The sequence below is a fragment of the Aotus nancymaae genome, unplaced genomic scaffold (assembly GCF_030222135.1).
Source record: "Aotus nancymaae isolate 86718 unplaced genomic scaffold, 86718_ANA_hifiasm-v0.15.2.pri h1tg000019l, whole genome shotgun sequence".
Classification (NCBI taxonomy): domain Eukaryota; kingdom Metazoa; phylum Chordata; class Mammalia; order Primates; family Aotidae; genus Aotus; species Aotus nancymaae.
In genome coordinates, this window is record NW_026988431.1 from 6,525,484 (window position 1) to 6,550,098 (window position 24,615).

The 24,615-nt window shown below is 35.1% G+C and overlaps 1 protein-coding gene across 12 annotated transcripts in view; it reads left to right on the plus strand.

Annotated features, from left to right (window-relative positions):
- Positions 1-24,615, plus strand: part of SLC4A7 (solute carrier family 4 member 7) — a 101,227-nt gene that overhangs the window by 72,212 nt on the left and 4,400 nt on the right. For 7 of the 12 annotated variants that reach the window (XM_021666481.2, XM_021666484.2, XM_021666485.2 and 4 more), the window contains 11 exons: positions 744-989; positions 2,898-3,003; positions 5,786-5,947; positions 6,333-6,446; positions 9,399-9,560; positions 9,745-9,996; positions 12,491-12,559; positions 14,030-14,203; positions 15,933-16,064; positions 19,043-19,140; positions 22,176-22,283. In XM_021666481.2, coding sequence (XP_021522156.1) covers positions 744-989; positions 2,898-3,003; positions 5,786-5,947; positions 6,333-6,446; positions 9,399-9,560; positions 9,745-9,996; positions 12,491-12,559; positions 14,030-14,203; positions 15,933-16,064; positions 19,043-19,140; positions 22,176-22,283 — 1,623 coding nt within the window. The remainder of the gene's footprint in view (positions 1-743; positions 990-2,897; positions 3,004-5,785; positions 5,948-6,332; positions 6,447-9,398; positions 9,561-9,744; positions 9,997-12,490; positions 12,560-14,029; positions 14,204-15,932; positions 16,065-19,042; positions 19,141-22,175; positions 22,284-24,615) is intronic. The other 5 variants (XM_021666487.2, XM_021666482.2, XM_021666486.2 and 2 more) reach the window with 1 other exon arrangement.

Sequence of the window (24,615 nt, forward strand, 5' to 3'; positions counted from 1 at the left end):
CAAACTCCTGACCTCAAGTAATCTACCTGCCTTGGCCTTCCAAAGTGCTGGAATTACAGGCGTGAGCCGCTGTATCCAGCTTCTAGTGTTCCTCCTTTTGTGACATAAATGAGGTTTGTATATTTTAGCTTAAACAACTTGATGCTGTGACATATTTGCTGGATCCAACTCTGTTTTTCTGATTCTATACTCACTAAACAAGGTTAATGTGATTCCAATCTGGCATGCCACATAGACTAATAGAGAATGCAATGACCTGAAGTATGGATTCTGGTAGTAATTTCTTGAAGTTTAAAATAAGAAATTACTTTCTGTGTGATAATGGTGAGAGAGGAGGGTAGTGGTAGTGATGGTAATGATGTTGGAGCTGATTACTGAATTGACACATATGACGTCTGCATCTTTAGAGGGAGTAAGATGCAATTTTTTTTCATACAGACTCCATATCTGTCGTTTACTCATAACTGATTTATAAAGTGAGCTCTAATCATTTTGAAATATTTATTGTCTAGATTTTCCTTGTAAATCTTTTATATAAGTTAAAACAAATCTATTAATAAGCTAGTCTTGTGTTGAAGCAGAAGAAAATGTAGAGTTTTCTCTAGTTGTTACTTTGTCATTGTGTAATTCATTCTCTTTTAGGAATCATGTTTTCATGCTGTTGCTGTTGCTTGCTATGACAAATTTTAGGTACAAATACTATTCCACATGTTTATCATATTCGTATTTTTCTTTCTAAACAGAGATTATCAGCTTTCCTATCTGTCTTTAAGAACCAGTATTGGTCTGTGGACTTCTTTTCTGTGCATTGTTTTGGTCGCAACAGATGCAAGCAGCCTTGTGTGTTATATTACTCGATTTACAGAAGAGGCTTTTGCAGCTCTTATTTGCATTATATTCATCTACGAGGCTTTGGAGAAGCTCTTTGATTTAGGAGAAACATACGCATTTAATATGCACAACAACTTAGATGAACTGACCAGCTACTCGTAAGTATTTCTCTTTTCCTCTAATACTAAAATGTGTTTTTGCAAAGATGTCAAAGATGAATTTTTTTGCAGTGTGATAGTGTAACTAGCTATACCTACTTGACTAGCCATGTGATAATGACATGTTTGTTTCAGATGAGATTTTGTTAAAGCATTCAGTGGACAAAAATATAATTGGTAAAATTCAGTCTTTTTTGTCCACTGAAATAGCTTATTCATGTGTGTATGTTTTGGTCTTCTGTTTGAATTGGATTGGCCAATTTAAATTTGATTGTTTGGCAGCTGATCCACCATATATTTGAATCGGGCAATTATTACATTGGATCTTATATTCTTTAACTAAATCCTAGATGTATGATAGAATGTAGACTATATTTTTTATATTTGTGTATTCTTCAAATTTTGCATCATTAATATTTTTAAAGCTTGATAATTTTTAATGAAAGTTATTTCAATACATTCATCTGCTGTTTAGTGTTTTCCTTTTGATGAGAAAAATATGCAATGAAAATCTTTTTAAACTCTAAAATAAAATAGGATTTGAAAAGAAATGTTTAATAGTTACAAAAATTTGGCAGGTATATTCAATAAAAGTAAAATATGCTTTACAAGTAGGCATATCTAAGTAGATGCCTTTATTTGGTGTGTTGAGCAGTCACACTTGGTATAAATGTGGGACTGCATTTGATTGATTTACAGGGAAAAATATGGTTACCAAAAGACACAAAAGGATACAACTTTTCTTTTTCTACCCACCTAAGCCCCAGATACATGTACTTTCCCCCTTTTGTTTATTCGTCCCTCTTCCCCTGCTACCTTTCCTTGCACACTCTTAATGGACAGAATAAAGAGGATATGAAAATTCCTGTGACATTGACGTATTTGAATATATACTAGTTACACTGTGATGCCGAATTAGAAGCCTTAATTAGAAAAAATTTATTTTGTCTTTCTTTTCTTACCTTTGGCTTCTTTGACCTTTATAAAGCATTACTTTTATAGTTAGTGCCAGCCAGTTAGAGCAGTGTTTCCTTCTATGAACAGCATTTATTTGGCCAACATTCTGTGAGCATCTGCAGGCACTGTATTAGGAGTGTTACCTAATTTATATTATAAATTACATTTGTTGTGTTACCTATTCACATCAACTGCCTTGGAGGTTAAAACTTGCCTTAGGTCAGTCAGTCAGCTCCTAAAAGCGCCTGGATGGACTCCAAAGTCTGTCTCTTGCTTTTTCTCAAACAGCTCATAATCGAGTTTGGAATGTTCATGATTATTTCTTTTCATCTTTTAAGTTCGTATTTAAAAGTTTCTTTGCTTATGTGTGTTCTAGCTTTTTTAGGCGGTTGAAATAGTTCTGGATATGAACTCAATACTGATTTCCTTATGACTCTCCTAGTCCTGTCCTGATGAGAAACTATTTTTTATTTATTTAAGAATGAGCCTTAAGATCAATAAAGGGTGACTGTGAGTAGGTAGGGCTGGTCAGATATAAAGAATTAACGGTAGTATAACTTTTATTGGGAATCTACGTGCGATGGGGGTTTGGGAAGATACAGCAGTAACTGCTATGGAGGTCGAGTAGATAAGCTTTAGTGGAGACTCATCTTGCTAAACATGGTGGACTCACCTCAGATTTTTAAGTAAAATAGTGCTTCCCACCAAGGACACATCTTAACTAGCTTCATTCACTAAACATTTTGATATTTATATTGGGTTTATTTCTATAACCCAAACTTTGTTCCATTCTGTTGTTTCTGATACAGTTTTCACTTTCTAGTCTCCATGCTTTGTAATGTGGGAAAAAAAGTGAAGAAGTTAAAAACTACCACAATGTATAATTGATTTAGTAAAACGTAAACATGAAATTCAAGATTCTTAAAAATGTATCCTACTCTAATTTCTCAGATGTGTATGTACTGAACCTCCTAACCCCAGCAACGAAACTCTAGCACAATGGAAGAAAGAGAATATAACAGCACATAATATTCCCTGGAGAAATCTCACTGTTTCTGTGAGTATATTCTGAAATAAAGGGTTTTAAATATATATTGATATGGTTCTGTTAGCTTTTTCTAATTAGACATACTTTTCTTCTTGATTGATGGATAGGTAGTATGTTTTCAGAACATAGTGTTGTTTTAACCAGATAGCAGTTGCCACTTTTTTTTAATGTGTCATGTGCTCAAAAGCATAGGCTGAAAAGAATGAAACTGGTAAGAGAGATAAAGGTGGATTATATGTGACTTCCAAGATATGATCAGTATAAAGATGTGAATATAATTCTGTTTTCTAATTGTGCTTAGATTGATATGTTCAAAGGAAGTGTTTACTGGGACCATGGCTACATATACCGGACTTCACAATATTTTATATCCACTTGTCCTGCCTTTTTATCCATTCATCTGCTCCATTGACAACTTATTTAGAAGATCATGAGTGCTGTGCTAATATTCTAAATGTCTAAGTTAACATTGTCTAACTCATCAAGACTAGTCTGGGTCGAGCATTAAGGGAAGAGAAAGGAAAAAGGATAAAAACATGTAATGAACACTTCCCGTGTGCTGAATACTATTACAGATGTTTGTGTTCTGTTGGGGAATATTGTCCTAACCCTAGAATATTTATTTTTGACATTTCCAAAGTTGGGAATTAGAAATAAAATTGGAATTGTCAGAATTAAAACTTGCATCCCTTGCTTTTTATATCGTATAAGTAACTGTAGGTCATTCCTTTCTCACTAAAGGTGATAGTCGCTAACTATATAATTTGGAGGACACTAACTGAAATTTTATTCCATTGATGATTTAAGGCTGTATTGTCCAGTACAGTAGCCATTGGCCACATGTGTCCATTTAAACATAAATTAATTAAGATTAATTAAAAGTTTAGTTTTTCAGTTAACTAGCCACATTTCACATGCTCAGTCAATTCGTGTGACACTTGGCTTCTGTATTTTCATTTCTGTGATGGAAATGTTAAATTATCTGTATCATCTAATACATCTATTTATTGGCAGTGCTGATTTAAAGCAGTAAAAGTAGCCAGGCATGGAAGTTCACACCCATAACCTTAGCACTCTAGGGGGAACAAGGCAGGAGTATTGTTTGAGGCCAGGAGTTAGAGACCAGCCTGGGCAACATAGCAAGTCACCATCTTGAAAAAACTTAAAAAATTAGCCTGATGTGGTGACTCATGCCTGTAGCTAGCTTACTGGGAGTCTAAGGAGGTAGAATCACTTGAGCCCAGGAACTGGAGATTACAGTGAGCTGCAATAGTGTCACTGCTCTCCAGCCTGGGTGACAGAATGAGACCCTGTCTCTAAAAACAAATAAAATTAACCTATGTTCATGCTTTACTATTTTATATTTAGAAAGTCATTTTTGTTAAAGAAGAGGTATACTTAATAGAGGTGTTCAAGTAAAAGTGATTTGTTACAAAGAATTCATTTCATGATGGGTAAGATGTCTTGATACATAGATATAAGTGCTTTCATGTTATCCCAAAGGGCCATGTGGGATGGGTTTTTTTGTTTTGTGGTAATGGTATAGCTTTTATTTTCATATCCATGGAATGGATTAGGTTTACTAGTTTCAGCACATGGCATGTGAAAATAATGGAACATTTAACTATTTTTCTTTCGGTACAATTGGCTTGTTTTGTTAAAATGAGCTCCATTAGTTTATAAGTAAGAAAAGGAGAACTTTAGTGGCATCTGCTTCTGTTAATTTCTAGTTGCCTTTCAGTTATTTTTTTCCCTAAAGGAAAATCAAGTCAATAGTTTCTATGATTGCGTTATATTATGCCATATTATTGATTATATTACTGATTTTATTAATGGATTTTTTTTCTTCAAGGAGGAGTCTCGCTCTGTCACCAGGCTGGAGTGCAGTGGTGCAATCTCTGCTCACTGCAACCTCCGCCTCCCTGGTTCAAATGGTTCTCCTGCCTCAGCCTCCTGAGTAGCTGGGATTACAGGCTCATACCACCATGCCAGGCTAATTTTTGTATTTTTAGTAGAGATGGGGTTTCACCATCTTGGCCAGGCTGGTATTGAACTCCTGACCTTGTGATCCTCCCACCTCGGTCACCCAAAGCGCTGGGATTACAGGTGTGAGCCAGCGTGCCTGGTCTATTAATGAAAATATTTTAATGGTCATTTTACTGCTCATGGTCCTGTGCTTTTAGTCTGAAGGTACTGAGTCAAGTCAGAAAACCTAAACACAATTTTTATTACTGATTTTAACTTAGGTAGTGTAGCCATCTCTTGTCCAGCATTGTGAAAGAGCATAGTATTAATTTTCTTTCTGCTGCTTTTGTTTTAAACCACTTGTTCAGAAATAAAGGAAAAGCAGTGAAAGAGCATAGTATTAATTTTCTTTCTGCTGCTTTTGTTTTAAACCACTTGTTCAGAAATAAAGGAAAAGCAGTAAAATTGTGGACAAACAAGAATGCAGAAGAAACATTTCACAAATAATACTCACTATGAGCCTTTCACTAAAGAAAGTATGGAATTGAAAGAAAGGAGTATATGAAGTGACTTGGCAAAATACTCTATTTTAGTGATTTGAGATGCACAAATTTTTTCAAATTATAGCATCTTGAACTCAGGACATATATTACAATTAATTGGAAGTGTGTTATAGTTAACTGGTGAATGTTTTTTCTTTATAAGGAAAACAAAGTTATGGTGCCTCTTACAATCAGTTGCATCTGAAGAGTCAGTGAAATTCATGAGTAATTTATTGGATGCTTAAGAATGTCCATTCTCTTTTTTTCTCTCTCCTTGTTTCCAGGAATGTAAAAAAGTTCATGGTGTATTCATAGGATCGGCTTGCGGTCATCATGGACCTTATATTCCAGATGTGCTCTTTTGGTGTGTCATCTTGTTTTTCACAACATTTTTTCTGTCTTCATTCCTCAAGCAATTTAAGACCAAGCGTTACTTTCCTACCAAGGTAACTGCGATGTAATTTTGGAATTCTGGTATTTATATTTCTAGTTTTTATGTCTTTGGTTTATTTCAAAACGGTAATATGTTTTTTGAGGTTAATACTCTATGCCAACGGTTAATAAAGAAATTATTCATAGTGAAAAATGTATATTACATGCCTGAGCTCACAGTAGAAAGATGATGGTACAATGAGAGTTGCTAGGTTAGTTGTGAAATGCGTTTTTTATCTTTTTGCAAAGAAATACAAATGTGTTTCACTGTTAACATTGTCACTAGTTAAAGCTCCATTTACACTTCATAGCGACAATTTTATCAATGAAAGATGTGAATTATTTAGAAAGAACCCGTAGTATTTCTGTGTTTATATTAACATAATCCCTTTAACATAGGTGCGATCGACAATCAGTGATTTTGCTGTATTTCTCACAATAGTAATAATGGTTACAATTGACTACCTTGTAGGAGTTCCATCTCCTAAACTTCATGTTCCTGAAAAATTTGAGGTAAGGATTAAAACAAGTGTGTGTTTGTTACTTGGGAATACCATACCACTTTAAAGCAAGATATCATTTTCTCACTAGTTACTTTTAAAAAGTATGTAGTCTCTTTGAAGAGCTGATGCTTTGAAAGGAAATAATTTATATGTATTTTTCAAATGTATAAACAATGACAATATGGACAGAAAAGAGACATGTGAACTTAAAAGTATCAATGCTGGTCCACATGAGAGAGTGAATGAAAATATTTGTGGTAAGGTATAGGGAGCCATTTAAAAAACAAAAAGAAAGTGTTTGCTTTCCTACCTGGAGTTGTTGCTGTACCTTCCAGGGAGAAGGAAACACCCTTTATTCTTTTATAAAGAAGTAACCCAGGTTGGGTGCAGTGGCTTATACCTGTAATCCTAGCACTTTGGGAGGCCAGGCCAGGCGGCTCACTTGAGATCAGGAGTTCAAGACCAGCCTGGCCAACACAGTGAAACCCTGTCTCTACTAAAAATGCAAAAATTAGCCAGATGTGATGGCCTGTGCCTGTAATCCCAGCTACTCAGGAGGCTGAGGCAGGATAATCATTTGAACCTGGGAGGCAGAGGTTGCAGTGAGCCGAGATCGTGCCATTGCACTCCAGCCTGGGCAACAAGAGCAAAACTCTTGTCTCAAAAAAAAAGGTAACCTAAAGTTGAATTTTCTAAGAGTGGCATGGAGGCTCTAGTTAAATTTCTAGAAGGGTAATATATCTGACAGTAGTTGGAAAGCTCCATGTAACGATTTCCAGCAGCATCAGGAGAAAAAGAAATGTATTCTATGAGAAAAATGCTATTTGATCTGAGCATCCATTTGAATTTTCTGCTTTCATTAGCAACTTTGAATATATTCATTTTCCTTTTGCTCTGTTTTTGTTTTCTTCCATCCTCCTTTGCTTATGCTAGAAGGAAAGATACATTTTAAGTAGTGTCACTGGTTATATTTAATAAGTTAGATGACTTCTTTCAGAAGCAGCTCGTTTAAAGGGGATCAGAAATAAGGAATATAATGAAGATCATTTTATTTTATATTATAAATGATTATATTATATATTATTTTATAATAGTGCACTGAGATCAAAAAATGTTATTTTTAAAACCAGTAGTTTTTAAAGTAGGGAACATGGGTGGAAAATAATCTGCCAACAATTTTTAGAAAGTCTGTATTTTTAACATAAAACTATGAAAATATTAAACTTTAAGTTTTATGAGACTATATAAATAAATGAAACTACAACTGAATATTGGTTCAAAACTTGATATAATTTCTTGTAATCCTGGCCTAAGTTCCTTATTCTGGTTCTTAAATATGTCCTTGTTATTCATTTATTGATATGCCTTTCAGATAATAGGCTGATTTCAAGAGGTATAAAATATACTTGCAGAAACAAATCAAGGCACTCTTAAGAGGAAATGACGGGCCGGGCGTGGTGGCTCACACTTATAATCCCAGCACTCTGGGAGGTCGAGGCGGGTGGATCACCTGAGGTCGGGAGTTCGAGACCAGTCTGACCAACATCAAGAAACCTCGTCTCTACTAAAAATACAAAAAACTTAGCCAGTCATGGTGGTGCATGCCTGTAGTCCGAGCTACCTGGGAGGCTGAGGCAGGAGAATCTGTTTAACCCTGGAGGCAGAGGTTGTGATGAGCTGAGATTTTGCCATTGCACTCCAGCCTGGGCAACAAAACTGAAACTCGCTCTGAACAACAACAACAAAAAAGGAAATGGCATTGTATAAGTAGGATAAAATGTTTTTATTCATATACTGTATTGAGTATGAGGTAGTTTTATATATGTCAGTGTGGGAAGATTGAATTACCTGAACTTTGAAGGTATTAAATTTCCCTTTTGTATTGACAAATGTTTTCATGAAGAAGAAACAAGCTTAATACCAAGTCGAGGTAATAAACACGTATGTTTAGGTTTCAATATATGCACTCCCAAACATACTAAACTCTCTTGATCTTTTAAAAGATTTTTGCTATAAAATAAATCTCATATTGTACCATAAAAATGTATTAGTATCTTATAAAGTGTCCTGTTTTTGTTAGTAGTTGCTTTGGAAATATCATGTATTAAGGACTAGTTCTGATTTAGTGCTGACCCTGTCAAAATCACTAAGTCTGCAGGAACTATAAAGCAGTTTAGTTTAGGAATTTAGTAGATAGATTGATTTCACCTTATATAAATTATGCATCAACATGTTGAAATGACGTTTGCTTATCAATTTCTACATAACAAACTTTTGAATAACAGCCCTTTATTTGTTTATAATTCTATGGCAGTTGGGAGTAGGCTTAGCTGGTTAGTGGTCTGCTGTCTGGGCTACAGTCATCTAGTGGCTTAATGGAGCAATATGCTTTTGTTGGCATGTCTGAGGCCTCAGCTCAGATGGTTTAAACAGCTGGGATAGTTGCCTGGGGAACTGTACCCCACATGGCGGCCTTCCCCGCTTCCCACTGCAGCCTCCCTCCTGCCCGCCCCCACACTCACTACCATATAGACTATATTGAGGATAGTCTTATCCTCAAGAAAGCTTTTCTAGACTTACTCGAAAGCATAATTATTTCAGTGTTAAAAGCGAGTTAGAGAAGCAGCTGCACGGTCCATTAAGGTTAAGACTTAGAATTCACACAGTGTCACTTTGGCCTTATTCTGTGGGTTGAAGTAAATCACAGGATCATCTTGGTTTGGGGGGAAGGAAGCAGATGCCACCTCTAGGTGGAAAGATTGAGTCACATGGCAGGGGTTCTACTTGCAGGGATAGGAAGAATTCCTGTAGCCAACTTTGAAAATACACCATGTATCCCAAGATTTAATTCAGTTGTTTTCTATTCCTTGGTATTTCTTGGAACAGATCAAGTCTGTGCTTTAGAAATTTAGTACAATACAGGAAGGAGACTTTTTAAAAATTATTTTTAATTTTTTAACAGCCTACTCATCCAGACAGAGGGTGGATCATAAACCCCCTGGGAGATAATCCTTGGTGGACCTTATTAATAGCTGCTATTCCTGCTCTGCTTTGTACTATTCTCATTTTTATGGATCAACAAATCACAGCTGTAATTATAAACAGAAAGGAGCACAAATTAAAGGTAATTTTAGAATTTTGCCTTAAGCATTGTGATTCTTCAAGGGTTTGAGGTGTTTTCATAATGATTAGAACATTAAAAGGTGCAAGATGAAAATGAGCTTCTTCCCTCTTTGTAACGAGTATAGAATTTCAAATTGAGAGAATAGTTTAGACTTACAGATATTTATATTCATTTCACTTTGCAGAAAGGAGCTGGCTATCACCTTGATTTGCTCATGGTTGGTGTTATGTTGGGAGTTTGCTCTGTCATGGGACTTCCATGGTTTGTGGCTGCAACAGTGTTGTCAATAAGTCATGTCAACAGCCTAAAAGTCGAATCTGAATGTTCTGCTCCAGGGGAACAACCCAAGTTTTTGGGAATTCGTGAACAGCGAGTTACAGGACTAGTGATTTTTATTCTAATGGGCCTTTCCGTGTTCATGACTTCAGTCCTAAAGGTAAAATCTCTTTATTGCAGTGTTTTAAAATCTTATTATAACGTTTATACTTAGTTATGTGAAAATGAAACATTAAAATACACTTAAAATATCTAAAATTAGATTTGTTTTTTACAGTTTACTTGGAAAATAACGTCGTTAGGTTTTTAGTATAGCAAGCATTTCAGTGGTACGCTGTATCTATTTTTAAAATAATGTATGCCAGGTGCAGTGGCTCACACCTGTAATCCCAGCACTTTGGGAGGCCAGGCAGGAGGATTGCTTGAGGCCAGGTGTTCAAGACCAGCCTGGGCAACATAGTGAGACCCCGTCTCTACAAAAATAAAAATAATTAGCCAGGTGTAGTGGCATGCTCCTGTGGTCTGAGCTACTCAGGAGGCTGAGATGGAAGGATTGCTTGAACCTGGGAGGTCAAAGCTGCAGTGAGCTGTGATTGGGCCACTGCACTCCAACCTGGGTGACAAAGTAAGATTCTGTCTCTAAAAATAAAAAAAAATTATAATATGGCAAATATCAATATGTATAAACCACTCATAAACAAAAGTATTTGTGGGGGAGGGGAAATGACCTCAGTAATTTTCAAGAATATAAAGGGATCTTGAGACCACAGAGTTTGAGAGCCTCTGACCTAACGTTGTGGTGTCTCTTCACCTATGACTCCATCCTCATTCTCCCTTCTAACACATCCCTCTTGTTGGTTTCTACTTTTAATTTTAGTACTATTATAAAAGTTGTTATTAACATTTACATTTTGTGCTATGATGATAACTAAGCCTTCCTTGCTTCTCCTGTAAGTTAGATTATAGAAATTTAAACCCTCTGGGGACACAGAGGGTTTTAAATGGTGTTACGATGATATTTGCTGAGGACTAAGCAGTGTGATTTGCCTGCAGGGAGGCAGAAATATACACTATTTTACTCCAGCCCAAGCCTCAAGACCAAATAAGTTTTTCTAATATCTGTTACCTTCCCTTACTGTAAAAAATTATATGTGCAGATTCCCCTTTTTCTTGTATTCATTTTTTGTACTGATAAATTATTTTTACGCATGGTACCATGAATGGTGAACTTATTTAGAGTTCTTTTTTTAACTTCCAGTTTTGTGACATCTCATTCAGATATTTAGGGAGGCAGTTAGGCAGGGGCTTTTCATTTACCGTGCTCAGTCAGTATCCTCAAGAAATTTGTGCCTTCTGTCTGCTGTGGGAGTTTTCTTGCCCTCTTTACTACCTCTTCTCTTCTACTGACTCTGTTACAAATTTCTTCAACTAAACAGATCTCACACCTTCTGAATTTGTTTTCTTCTTACCCCTTGCTATTAAAGAAAATTTCCTCCTTTTTTCATATCATTGTATGGGTGTTCAGTCTATCAAAATTGTTACTAAAAAATTTTAGTTATTTTTATATTTATGGATTTAATTTTCAGGAGCCTTTTTCATTCTTATTTCTTTTTCCTGGCATTCTTTTTTTTTTTTTTTTTTGAGACGGAGTTTTACTCCACCACCCAGGTTGGAGTGCAGTGGCGTGATCTCAGCTCACTGCAACGTCTGCCTCCTGGGTTCAAACGACACTCGTGCCTCAGCCTCCCAAGTAGCTGGGACTACAGGCATGCGCCACCATGCCCAGCTAATTTCTGTATTTTTGGTAGAGATGGGGGTTTCATCATGTTGGCCAGGTTGGTCGAGAACTTTTAGCCACAGTGATCCACCTGCCTCGGCCTCCCAAAGTGCTGGGACTACAGGCATTGCTTAGATTTTTAAAAATATGTTTTCTTTATACATTGTTTCTTTTTTTCCAGTGTCCTTAGAAAGATATGCTAGGTTGTTCAGAAGAGGTGTAGTAGATGTGGTTTTCCTCTGTAGTTTTTTAATTCATTTTTCCTTGTAGGACTCTCCCTCAGGTCAGAGTGCTGTTTGTGGTTTTTGAGTAAACAGATGGGCTCTGTTAATAGCCAGACTTTCTTGCAGGATGAATATGTGTGAACCACGTAGGCAGTTTGGGATTGTCATAACTGCCAAAGTAGTAAGGACTTTATTTTGGAGGTGGATTTTAATTATATTCAGTAACGCCTACTGCATAATATTCACTGCAGAGGTAGTGATAGCAATGATAATGGGTAACATTTTTTGTGTGGTTAATATGTATCAGGTGCTTTTCGGAGCATTTAATGTATTTGAAGTCACTGAATCTTCATAGCAATCTGATACAGAAACTAAGGTGCAGAAAGGTTGAGTTTTGACTTAAAACTAAGTGTGACTGCAGTACCCCTGCTCTTAAGTAAACATACTCCCTTTTAAGGAAGCAATATATAGAAAATGAGCAATTTTTCAAGGAGGTTATTGTATATTAGCAATTTTCTTATGTGTGGGAATGTTAGGTAGGTTTAATCCTCATGATTGAAGGATCTTTTAATTCTAGCCCCATAATTACTCACTGATTATGTTTTTGTGTACTTATTACTCATGAGTTCTAATTGTGGTCATTTTACTTACAGTTTATTCCAATGCCTGTTCTGTATGGTGTTTTCCTTTATATGGGAGTTTCCTCATTAAAAGGAATCCAGGCAAGTTTTAAATATTGAATGATTTTCTATAGAAACTTGATATTTTTAGTATGCAAAGATTGTTTTTATGATGGTATTGATTTATTCTCAACTCTGACATTGGGGGGAGGTTAGTTTTCTAACTGATGACTTCAAAGGACATTTGTCAAGTGATTGCTCACTGCACGTTTTTTCCTCCAGAGAGTGAGATCATGAGCTGACATGGTTCTTACCTGCTTTTAATTGAAGACAATGAAAAGCCCTATAACTCAATCAAGACTAGTATAGTGAGAGGGAGGATCAAAAGGATTGGATTGGAAAAAAGGTTTGGTACTTAAAAAGGTAGATATTAGTTTCCTATAAAAATAGCCAGACCTGCCATTTGTGTAACACAATACAGCTTATAAAGCCTAGCATATACATCATTTTGTAATCCTCAAAACACTAACCATTTGGCAGAGAGAAAAGGAAGAAATCCTAATGTAAATCAGGAAACAGAGAAATAGAAGGATGTACTGAAGATTATTAGCTAGGCCAGTGATTTCATTATTTTGCTTTAATAGTTAGTGGGAAGCAACCTAATAAAACTTCTTAAGGTTTGTTCTGATCTAATTTTAGCATAAAACATTTGGGGTGGCTGTGGTGACTCATGTCTGTAATCCTAGCACACTGGAAGTCTGAGGTAGGAGAATTACCTGAGGCCAGGAGTTTGAGACCAGCCTGGACAACACAGTGAAATCCTGCCTCTACAAAATATTTAGAAATTAGCTGACTGTGGTGGTGTGTACCTGTAGTGCTGGCTGCTCAGAAGGCAGAGGTGGGAGGATTGCTTGAGCCCAGGAGTTTGAGGCTACTTTGAGCTGTGGTCATGCCACTCACTGCATTCCAGCCTGGATTACACAGTGAGACCCTGTCTCAAATAAAAAAAAACCAAATACCCAAACAGATCATAAAGCACAGTTAGCACTACACGACCACCTCTTCTCATGGAAAGGATGTTGTCTAAAGTTTCCAGCTCATAGGCTAGTGTCAGGAAAGCCTCTTTATTATTTCAGCATCATCCAGGATCTATTCTTCATTGGTCAAGAAATTATGTCCTTATCTCACTTGATTTAAGAGTTTTGTGAGATGATTAGGGCTGATCTTACTCCCAATGTGTAAATGAAGAAATTAAAGCTCAAAAAGATAGGCATTTGCTCAGTTTTATTTTCAGTATCAGTTTATCTAGATATTTTAATCCTCTGAATTAAACATTTTGGCTTGAGTTTCCTGATTACATTAATTTCAGCAGTTCAAGTGGTTGCTTGGTTCCTGCCCTGCTCACCCTCCTGGATCCAGAAAATCCTTGCTGTAACATTCTCCAGTATTATCAGAAGATGTCAAGGAACTTACAGTTTAATACACAAAACTCTAAAGTTGAATATAAATTCTTCTAAATAGCAGAAATATTTTATCGAAATCTTCTTTGTTCGTTTTTTATTCTATTCATAGTTTTTTGACCGTATAAAATTATTTGGAATGCCTGCTAAGCATCAGCCTGATTTGATATACCTCCGTTATGTGCCTCTCTGGAAGGTCCATATTTTCACAGTCATTCAGCTTACTTGTTTGGTCCTTTTATGGGTGATAAAGGTTTCAGCTGCTGCAGTGGTTTTTCCCATGATGGTAAGATTTGTTCAGACTTATTTTGTCACTAATTAATAACATTTTTGTTTATTTTTATAGTAATTTTCTTATTTATAATTGACTTTGAGAAAAGGAATAATGCATTTTAAGTTCTTTAGGTGTTTGAAAATGTGGATTAGCTGTTTCTAGATACAAACCAGTTGTTTATCAGTCTGAATTATTTTATTTTGTAAATTTCCATTTGTTATGCTTTTTAGTCCTTAGGCTACAGGACTCAGTTTTGTATTTTTAAACAACTTCAGAATTTAGGACATTCATGGAACAAATACATTTTCAAATGTAAAAGCAAAGCAACCAAAACAGCATTGTTCATTATTAAAATATTTCAATACATCTTTTCTAGAAATTGACAGATCTAGAAGTCAAAAAGTAATGAAGGCTACTATATGAGTAGTATATTCTTGTCAAAAGTATCAAACTGTACACATGCTATTTTTAAATTTTACTGTATGTAAATTACATATTCATTAGAAGTAGAGACATAACTACTAGAGAATAACAAGATAATGATAATTAAGGAGTCCTGGCTAGGAGTGGGGGCGGGGTCTTTGCCATCTACTTCACCGTTCATGTGTTGATACTGTACTGTTTTGATAACCAAATATTAAAAAATTGCTGACAAGTCAGTATAGCCACCATAAAATGGAATTGGCATATGAATAGACAAATAAAAATAATAGACAAAAGGGTCCATAAATTTATCTGAATATATTGTGAATTTTATCACTTGAATACTGTAAGCAGGTTATTTCATTAAAGGTAGTATTTCTTTTGTATGGGATAATTTAGTATTGGACGATTTAACTGTATACTGGAAGCTAAGTAATGTTGTAATCCTTATCTGAGACCATGTTCAGAAATCATAATTGAATTCACTATTTAAATGGTAAATAAATTGTAGTAGAAAATGTGAAAGAGTATTGTATAATCCATTGATTGGGACTAACTTTTCTAAGAAGATATGAAAACCCAAGTGTAAAAGGAAGATACGCTGTATTTCACCACATGATAATTAAATGTTTCTTATATGTTCAAAAAGTATAAAAAGTAAAATCAGACTGTGAACTGGGAGAAAATATTTGTAACATATAAAGCAGATAAAGGATTTCTATTCAAGCTACACAGAACTCATAAATTCATAAACAAAAAATCATAAAAACCAACAAAAAAACAGGTAAAGGTTAGAAAATAGCAAGTACAGAAGTGGAACTCTCACTGGCCAATCAGCATTCAAAAACATGCCAATCTTCAGCAGCAGTTAAAGCAAATTAAAGTAGTATTTCATTTCTCCCATATGATTGAAAAGTTAAAACCTAATGTTGGGAATAGGTACTCTAATGCATTGCTAAGAGATTTTTAAAAATTATATATACTTATGTAATATATAAAGTCTTAAAAATAAATTTTTTTGCTTTGATATTCAGTATTTAACCTGCTTCATAATTTTATACAGAGTGCAAGGGTTTATGTAGGAGAAGGTTAAGAATGCTATTTCCTTTTTTCCTGTCTTTATAGCTTTTTTTTTTTAGTAGAAAGTTCAAAAAGATAAATAATTGACTCAATTCCTTTGGAACAAGATAATCGTGAATAATTTAAAAACTGTATGAAGCATTTTTTTATTACAAGTTTTAATAAATATGCTTTTCCTCTTTAAGTGATATAGTTTATATTATATGTTACTTACTATTTTCTTCCCCACTTTTTAAAGGTTCTTGCATTAGTGTTTGTACGCAAGCTCATGGACCTGTGTTTCACGAAGAGAGAACTTAGTTGGCTTGATGATCTCATGCCAGAAAGTAAGAAAAAGAAAGAGGATGACAAAAAGAAAAAAGAGAAAGAGGTAAAAGATAAGAATTTTAAACTTACACCACTTTCTTATTTAATATTTTGTACCATATTGCAGGCACCATTATAATCACTTTACATGAATCAGTTCCTTTCATCCTTCTAAGAACCTTATAGAGTATAGTGTAGGTACTGTTATTATCTCTATTTTACAAATGGGGAAACTGAGGCAGAGAGTGGTTAGGTAACTGTTCCAAATGTAGGCGCTTAACCATTTCACTATCTTGTACCTCCATAGCTCTAACACAGGAATACTTTTCAAAAATTACATAACATGTGCTTACTTAATCAGCAATCAGAAGAATTAGAGCTTTTAGCAGTATTAAAATATAGGTAACACAAAATAGTTGTATATCAGAATGTACTATCTAAGTAAACCTTAAATACATTTAACATAAATTTTAGCATATATTTAATTTTTATAGCATAATAATTGACATACATAATGACAAAAAAGGATTTTTAAGTAATTATCTTTTTTAAAAATAAATAAATAAAACTTTAGTCTTTATATGCACTTATTATGTACCACAATTAGTTAATTTATATGCTGAAATTTAAACATAAATCCTTTATTCTGAATTGGAATTTGATTTTTAATAACCAACTTGATACTATCAGTTAGTAAGAAGGAAAAGTAGAGACTTGAGTACATAGATTGATGGTTTTGTTGATTGTAGTCCTTGCTCTATTTGCCCATTCAGCGTATTTGTTTGAAAATCAAAGATAAAAAAAAAAGATACATATTTTTAAATGTTATGGTTGTTTAGAGATTAAAATTTTATTGGTGTTATGTTTATTTTTCAACACAAATTGAAGTTCTTTAATTAGATAGTAATTAGAATTTTAATTTGAATTAAGACACCAGAGTTTTAAAATTAAAATTTTGGTTTTCTTCAGAGTTACAGATGTAAATATGTATGAGGTGTTTGTTTTGTTTCTTTTGAAATGGAGTCTTGCTCTGTGGCGCAGGCTAGAGTGCAGTGGCATGATCTCAGCTCACTGCAACCACCTCCCGGGTTCAAGCAGTTCTCCCTGCCTCAGCCTCCCAAGTAGCTGTGATTACGGGCACCTACCACCAAACCGGGCTAATTTTTGTATTTTTAGTAGAGACAGGGTTTCATGTTGGCCAGGCTGGTCTTTAACTACTGACCTTGGGTGATCTGCCCGCCTTAGCCTCCCAAAGTGCTGGGATTATAGATGTGAGCCACTGTGCCTGGCCTGAGTTTTTGGTGATTTTTCAAATAGGATATATTTTATCTCTAAAATACATGGGCCAAATTGCCTGTTTATTACTTTCTGTATTAGTTAGAATAAGGTTCAGTGGTATATAACAAAAAACAAAAGTAAAAGTGACTTTTAAACACAAAGTTACTGCGTTTCAAGTAAAAGAATTCTTGAAAGCAAGTGATGTAGTGTTAAGCTCTCCTTATCAGGGGCTACTTGTTACTTTTTTCCTGACCTCAGCATACTTTTTTCCTGACCTCAGCATATAGTTTTCCATCCTCACTTTCATTTCATGAGTCAAAATGGCTGTTAAACTCTAGCTGTCATGTTAGCATTAGAGACAGCAGGAAAAAGGAAGGGATAGAAGGCAAAATCGTTTTACCATATTGTCAGGTTTAAGGAGTCTTTTTAGAATGTCATCCAGTAAGTTCTGCTTGCACCTCATGATCCTACTAAGTTGCAAGGAATGCTGGGAGATTTCGTTTAGGGTTTGTTTTTTGTTTGTTTTTTTGTTTTTACAGTCTGGGCACATTGGCACCTCAAAATAGTCAAATTTCTATTAGTAAGGAAAATAAGGAATGTTCTCTCAGTGTCTCCTCTACTTCCCTATCTATCACCCCCAATACTAACATCCTAATTTTGTTCTGTGTCCACTGTCCAAGTGGGTCTCAATGTGGGCTTGAGCCTCAGTGTTAACCAGCCATAGTGATCTGCGTTGCTGGGTTCTGTAAATATTTGCTAAATGATTTAAGATATTGCCTTCATTGATGTACTTCTAAAAAGAGAATAGGAACTACCATGATAGTTATTAGTAATTATCACCAGGGTGGGCTGGGGGGAATTAAGCAACAAATACTCTCAGCAAATTGGTGTGCGAGTATTTGACTGAGACATTGCCAAGAGTATTTCAACATCTGAGATGTTTTTGATTGCCATAACTGGAGGGACTGGCATCTAATAGGTAGAATTCTGGGGTGCTGTGAAATACTCTATATACATAGGACTTCTACAAAAGATAAACATTATAGCATAAATGTCAGTATTGCTGAGGTTGAAAATCCCTGCCTTATCCAAATGACGTTCTGCTCGTATTGTGATAAGGTTTCACAGAATGTTGTCCTTCATTATAAACCTACATAATAACTGATAATCACATTTATGTAGTTGATTTTTAAATAGTATAAGTGATTTACATAAAGAAATGAAAGTTGCTGGGCATGGTGGCTCACGCATATAATCCCAGCACTTTGGGAGGCAGAAATGGATGGATTACGAGGTCAGGAGTTGGAGACCAGCCTGATCAACATGGTGAAACCCCGTCTCTACTAAAAAGAAAAAAAGAAAAAATTAGCTGGCGTGGTGGCGCTCACCTATAATCCCAGCTACTCAGGAGCCTGAGGTAGGAAAATTGCTTGAACCCGGCAGGCGGAGATTGTGCCACTGCACTCCAGCCTGGATGACAGAATGAGACTCCATCGCAAAAAAAAAAAAAAAAAAAAAGAAAAGAAAAGTTACTACTATACCATTTTTAAATTAGTCATGATGTTAAGTTAAACAAGTGGTTGTTTTTATTTTATGTTACAAGTATGTGTTCATGATTATAAAATGAATTTTTCAGTAATGGCAGATATGTTACATTTAAATAATATTGTCAATTTGAGTTTCTAAGTCTTTAAGTCATATATTAACTGATTCTCTTGGAAAATATTCTGGGAAAAGTAATCTCTTCACACATGTTTTCCAAAGGAAGCTGAGCGGATGCTTCAAGATGATGATGATACTGTGCACCTTCCATTTGAAGGGGGAAGTCTCTTGCAAATTCCAGTCAAAGCCCTAAAATATAGGTGAGATACAACTTTATTTTCTAAAGCTTCTATGTAAATGTCAAGTGCCTTAGAAGCCATATAATGCCTCTTTTAAAGTGGTGATTTCTATTTTATAAAAGATGATAAAATTTGCATATGGTGTATCAACTAAATGAGAGATTCATGCAATTTGAAAAGGAAGTCCCTTGCACCTTTCCCACCCAAGCTGAACTCGAACCAGAGCCTTAAACTAATGTCCATGCCAAGCCAATAAAATTTGCTTGTCTTCTATCACTCCATCTATCTTAGTGAAGTTTAAAATCAGTACATGAGTCTGAGAATATTTCTATTTTCCTGGTAGTATAGCTTTTTCCTTTATGCCCTTCATTAGGGCTGGAGTCAGTGGGTGCTAGAAAATAAACATTTTTAGTAATCTATGTCAATGTCCATTCAGATACCAGTAATTCATTTTCTGATAGCTTTCCAATGTATCACTATGTTTAGAAGCCCTAGAAGACTCTTAGTTTTCAAAGATGTGATTTGATCATTGGTGGTGAAGGCTCATAAGATGTAAGAATTAATTAATGTTTTATGTATAATACATCATGTGTGATTTTGGTGATTTATATTTAAATTTAAGAACTAAAGATACAGAGGTTGAGAAATGTAAACTTTTATAGTTATAAAAGATTATATAAAAGATTAACAACTTATATTTGTGTACACACCTGATTCCTATTTCTACACATTTCTATTTCATTTCTGATTAGCTGGCAAAATCAGTCTTAGAATGTGTACAGGTTTCTTACCTGACCAGTTGACAGAAAATGTTTTATTGGTATTTAATTAACTTTTTTCCATTTTTTTTTTTAGTTTTTAGCTATTTATAGCTTTTACCAGGGGTAACATTTGACTTGTACATGTTGATTAGTTGTGATGAATGAATTTAACTAATCTTCCTCAACGCATATTAGCTTCATTGATGTACTTCTACAAAGAGTATAAGAACTACCATGACGGTTATTAGTAATTATCACCAATTGGCTGAGAGTATTTGCTGTTTAATTTCTATGTCCTGCTTTATCACTTTTTCAGTGTAATTAAATATGGACCTTGACAAATTTAAGTGGAGTCTATTGTCATATATTTAAGAAAAAGATGGATATCGGTAGTTCTCCTTTTGTCTTTTAAGTGATAGCATGAGCCATGACTAATGTGGATATGTTTAAAATTTTTAACATCAGGAATGCCAGGAAATGGCTAATTTGTTTATTTGCCAGAATTTTATGTCTTAAATAGGTTTGGATTACTTGTCTGGCAGATCAAATGAGACAGTATATGAAAGCATTTGGAAACCATAAAGCCCTTATAAAAGATGAAAATAATTTATGTAATGCAGGCAAAGATCTTACCATCTAATTGCATTTTGAGGGAAAACAAAATATATACTTTCTTCATAGTAGAGGATATTCAGAAGCTAGAAAGTTTATCAGAAATTCCTTTCTTCACTTATTTGAAGTTGGCAACCAAGTGAATAAACGTTTACTCAGGGTAGGCATAGTTTCAAGTTGGATGGCTGTGCCATTGTAAACTTCGGCATTCGGACTTTGTGTACTTTTAAAAATCTGACCTTGCGAAGGTAAAGCAGCCATTCATAGAGACTTTTCAGTGACCACATCACCCTTCTCTACAGTCTTAAATTTGTAAACGACATTCTGATTTTAAGTACGAACAGAACTAGCACTTCCTAAATGACTGCTGTTTAGTCATTTGTGAACTAGTTGCCATCACATTGTTAACATTGCCTAATTTGATATTTGTGTTTGTAGCTTGTTTGTCTGAATATATTTTTTTAATCAAAGAAAAAGGACTTGCAAATGTATTTGTATTAACTTTATGGTGCTTTCCTATTACTTGTGATAGACAACCTTGAGCCCCAAATTAATTAATTATGGATAGTATTATTAGATTTGTGGTCTTGAAGTAATTTTCATCGAAATATTTCATAGAAACAGAAACATTTGTCTCATTATAATAAATGGGTAGTACTCTGTTCTTTCTGTTGTTATTGTTGTTAATATTATTCTCGAGATGGAGTCTTGCTCTGTTGCCCAGGCTGGAGTGCAATGGCGTGGTCTCGGCTCACTGCAACCGCCGCCTCTCAGGTTTAAGTGATTCTCCTGCCTCAGTCTCCCAAGTAGGTGGGATTACAGGCGGGTGCCACCATTCCTTGCTAATTTTTGTATTTTTAGTAGAGATGGAGTTTCACCATGTTGGACATGCTGGTCTTGAACTCCTGACCTCACGATCCATCCGCCTTGGCCTCCCAACGTGCTGGGTGGGATTACAGACATGACCACTGTGTCTGGCCTACTCTGTCCTTTTAATCTTGATAAATTTGATAAAATACCACTTTTATCATACTAAATATGGTAAAAGTGGTATTTATGAGGCTATTTTATCATATTTAGTGTGATAAAAGTGGTATTTATGAGGCTATTTTGTGTTAGCTGTTGAAATATTTTCAGTGCTTTGTTTTCAATTTCAGAGTGTTATCTTTCCAAGCATTCTTTATAATGATTTGTAAAAGCTATTAAAATAAGATTTTAAAAATCATAATCTTAAGTTTTCCGTATATACTTTGGGTATTGAGATTAAATGTGTGCCAATTACACGTTTTCTAGTTGATTTGAGACTGTATTTTTTTTTGTATGCATAAGGACATTAACATAGTCTTATGTTATTTCAGTAGCATATTTTCAGCCAAGATGGTCAGAGGCATTGTTAGAGTGCTGCCGAAGTGGTACTGAAACCCCAGATTGAATTCTGCAGCAAAGTTCCATAAATAAATCTTGCTAACTTAGTTAATCTTACTTGTAGTTTCTATTAGAAAGAAAGATGTAATTCTTCTTAGGACTTCGTAACAGAACTCAAATTCTGGTATCTTGCTAGACCTTTAAGTGCATGGCAAAGGTTTTCTCAATTTTTAGTTGATGAAAGCAGATAATAAGAATGACAATATTAATACTTTTGCAAGTACTGAATACTAACCAAAAAGTGTATTTGTTCTTCAGTGTTGATCCCTCAGTTGTTAATATATCAGATGAAATGGCCAAAACTGCACAGTGGAAGGCACTTTCCATGAATACTGAGAATGCCAAAGTAACCAGATCTAACATGAGGTAGTTATAACTATTTATGTGTTTTCTAACTGTAACCAACTTTTGTTTACTTACTGAGAGCTTCATTCCTTCTTACTTTCATTCATCATTTTAATGTATATACTGGAATAAGGTATAAATAACGATTGTGTTTTGTTTTTGTTTTTTAATTTATAGTTACCTATTTAAAAAAATAATTTGAGCCAGCCGCAGTGGCTGACACCTGCAATCCCAGCACTTTGGGAGGCTGAGGTGGGCAGATCACCTGAGGTGACACCTGGGGGACAAGAGCGAAACTCTGTCTAAAATAATAATAATTTGAGCTATTTTATAATAAAAATAAATTTCATATAGCAGTATGGAAAAACATGTAAAAGATCATAAACCATATAAAGATAGATAACTATTAGGGATGACATACTATCTATTAGGGATTAATTGAATACTACCTCAATTATGCTTTCTGATGGTCCAAGAAAAGAGAAAAAAACACAGTTGTTTTCCTTCTTTCGTTTTGGTTTAGTATACCATTTCTTCAGGTCAGGTAAACATTTTGCTTGGAGATAGAAATAGAATCCATTGACTTAGGCCATTCAGTTTTACAGCAGACCATATATTGGATGTATTATGTAACCTCTTTCTTACATTTCTTGTTATGTAACCCTTTTTCTTTCTTTTGTCCTCACTTCAAGAACTAAGCCCTCAGGGATTCTGTTTTGGTAATCATTAGTACTTTAATCTCTTAAGCCTCTAGAGAAATGAGTTACCGACTGTAGGGTGCTCAGTCATTCATATTCAACAAATACTTTTTATGTACAGTTTGTGTGAGATGCTATGTTGGGTGTCTATGTATTCTGCTTGGGCATCAGATGAAAACTTTTCTAGGCATTCAGTCACATAGTTATTTTTGTTCACTTGCTGGTCTTAGCTCTATCTTCTGATAATAATTGATTAGCTTTTTCTCATTCTTTCCCTACCCTCTTTTAGAACCTACTTCCTACATACTCTCTATCATATGTTTTTCTCTTCTGTCATCTGAGTTCTAATTTCTCAGTTGGCTGTTTCCTTTCTTCAGTCTTTAATCTTAAAAAATTTTAAAGTTAAACTCTTTGTAATTTTGGATCATTCGGTACAGCCAGAATTTTTCTAAATATTCTTTTTACTATTAGTAATTGTTCACATTGTGTCAGCACCCCTGACCCTGTTAGTATAATTATCATAAAAAAATAAAGGCCTTACAATAATAACTAACATTTTTATACTTCTGCCTTTTGTTTGCGTTGCCCTGCACTTCAAAATCACATAGGAAGAAAGAGAATGCCTTGGCTATGTGGTTTAACAGGAAAATGTTTGGGGGGTGGGTCTTTCCTTCAGTTTGTCTGGAGAAGACAGCAAACCATAGTGCGTTTTTCCACTTTATGAAAACTTTTTTAGAACTTAGGTATTCATATGTTACAGTTAATCAACTAAATTCATGTACATGGAGTCATTGTGTCATACTAACTTAAAAATATAGAATAGGTGGGCCAGGTGTGGTAGCTCAGGCCTATAATCCCAGCACTTTGGGGGGCTGAGGCGGGCAGATCACTTGAGGTCAGGGGTTCAAGACCAGCCTGACCAACATGGTGAATCCCCTGTCTCTACTAAAAATAGAAAAATTAGCCAGGCGTGGTGGCATATGCCTGTAATCCCAGCTACTCAGGAGACTGAGGCAGGAGAATCGCTTGAACCTGGGAGGCAGAGGTTGCAGTGTGCTGAGATCATGCCGTTGCATTCCAGCCTGGGCAACAAGAGTGAAACTCTCTCAAAAAAACATATATATATATATATATTTATATATATATATGGAATAGGTATATTGGTTTTGTATTTATGAACCAAATTTGGGGTGAGAAGTTTTGTAAATTTGTAACCTTCTTGGAAGTTATTTGATACCTATCTATATTAACAGATTTATTTACTTTTTTTTTTTGAGGCAGAGTTTTACTCTTGAGTGCAATGGCTTGATCTTGGCTCACTGCAGCTTCCACTTCCCAGGTTCAGGTGATTCTCCTGCCTTAGCCTCCTGAGTAGCTGGGATTACAGGCATGCGCCACCATGCCCGGCTACTTTTTGTATTTTTAGTGGTCGGGATTTCACCATGTTGGTCAGGCTGGTCTTGAACTCCTGACCTTGTGATCCGCCCGCCTGAGCCTCCCAAAGTGTTGGGATTACAGATGTGAGCCACCGTGCACAGCCCAACAAAGATTTATATATTAATAGATTTTTCAGTGAGATAAAAGTCACATGCTATATAACTGTTAATATATGAAATAAAAGTAATCCAACAGATTCTGACCATATAGTGCCCTAT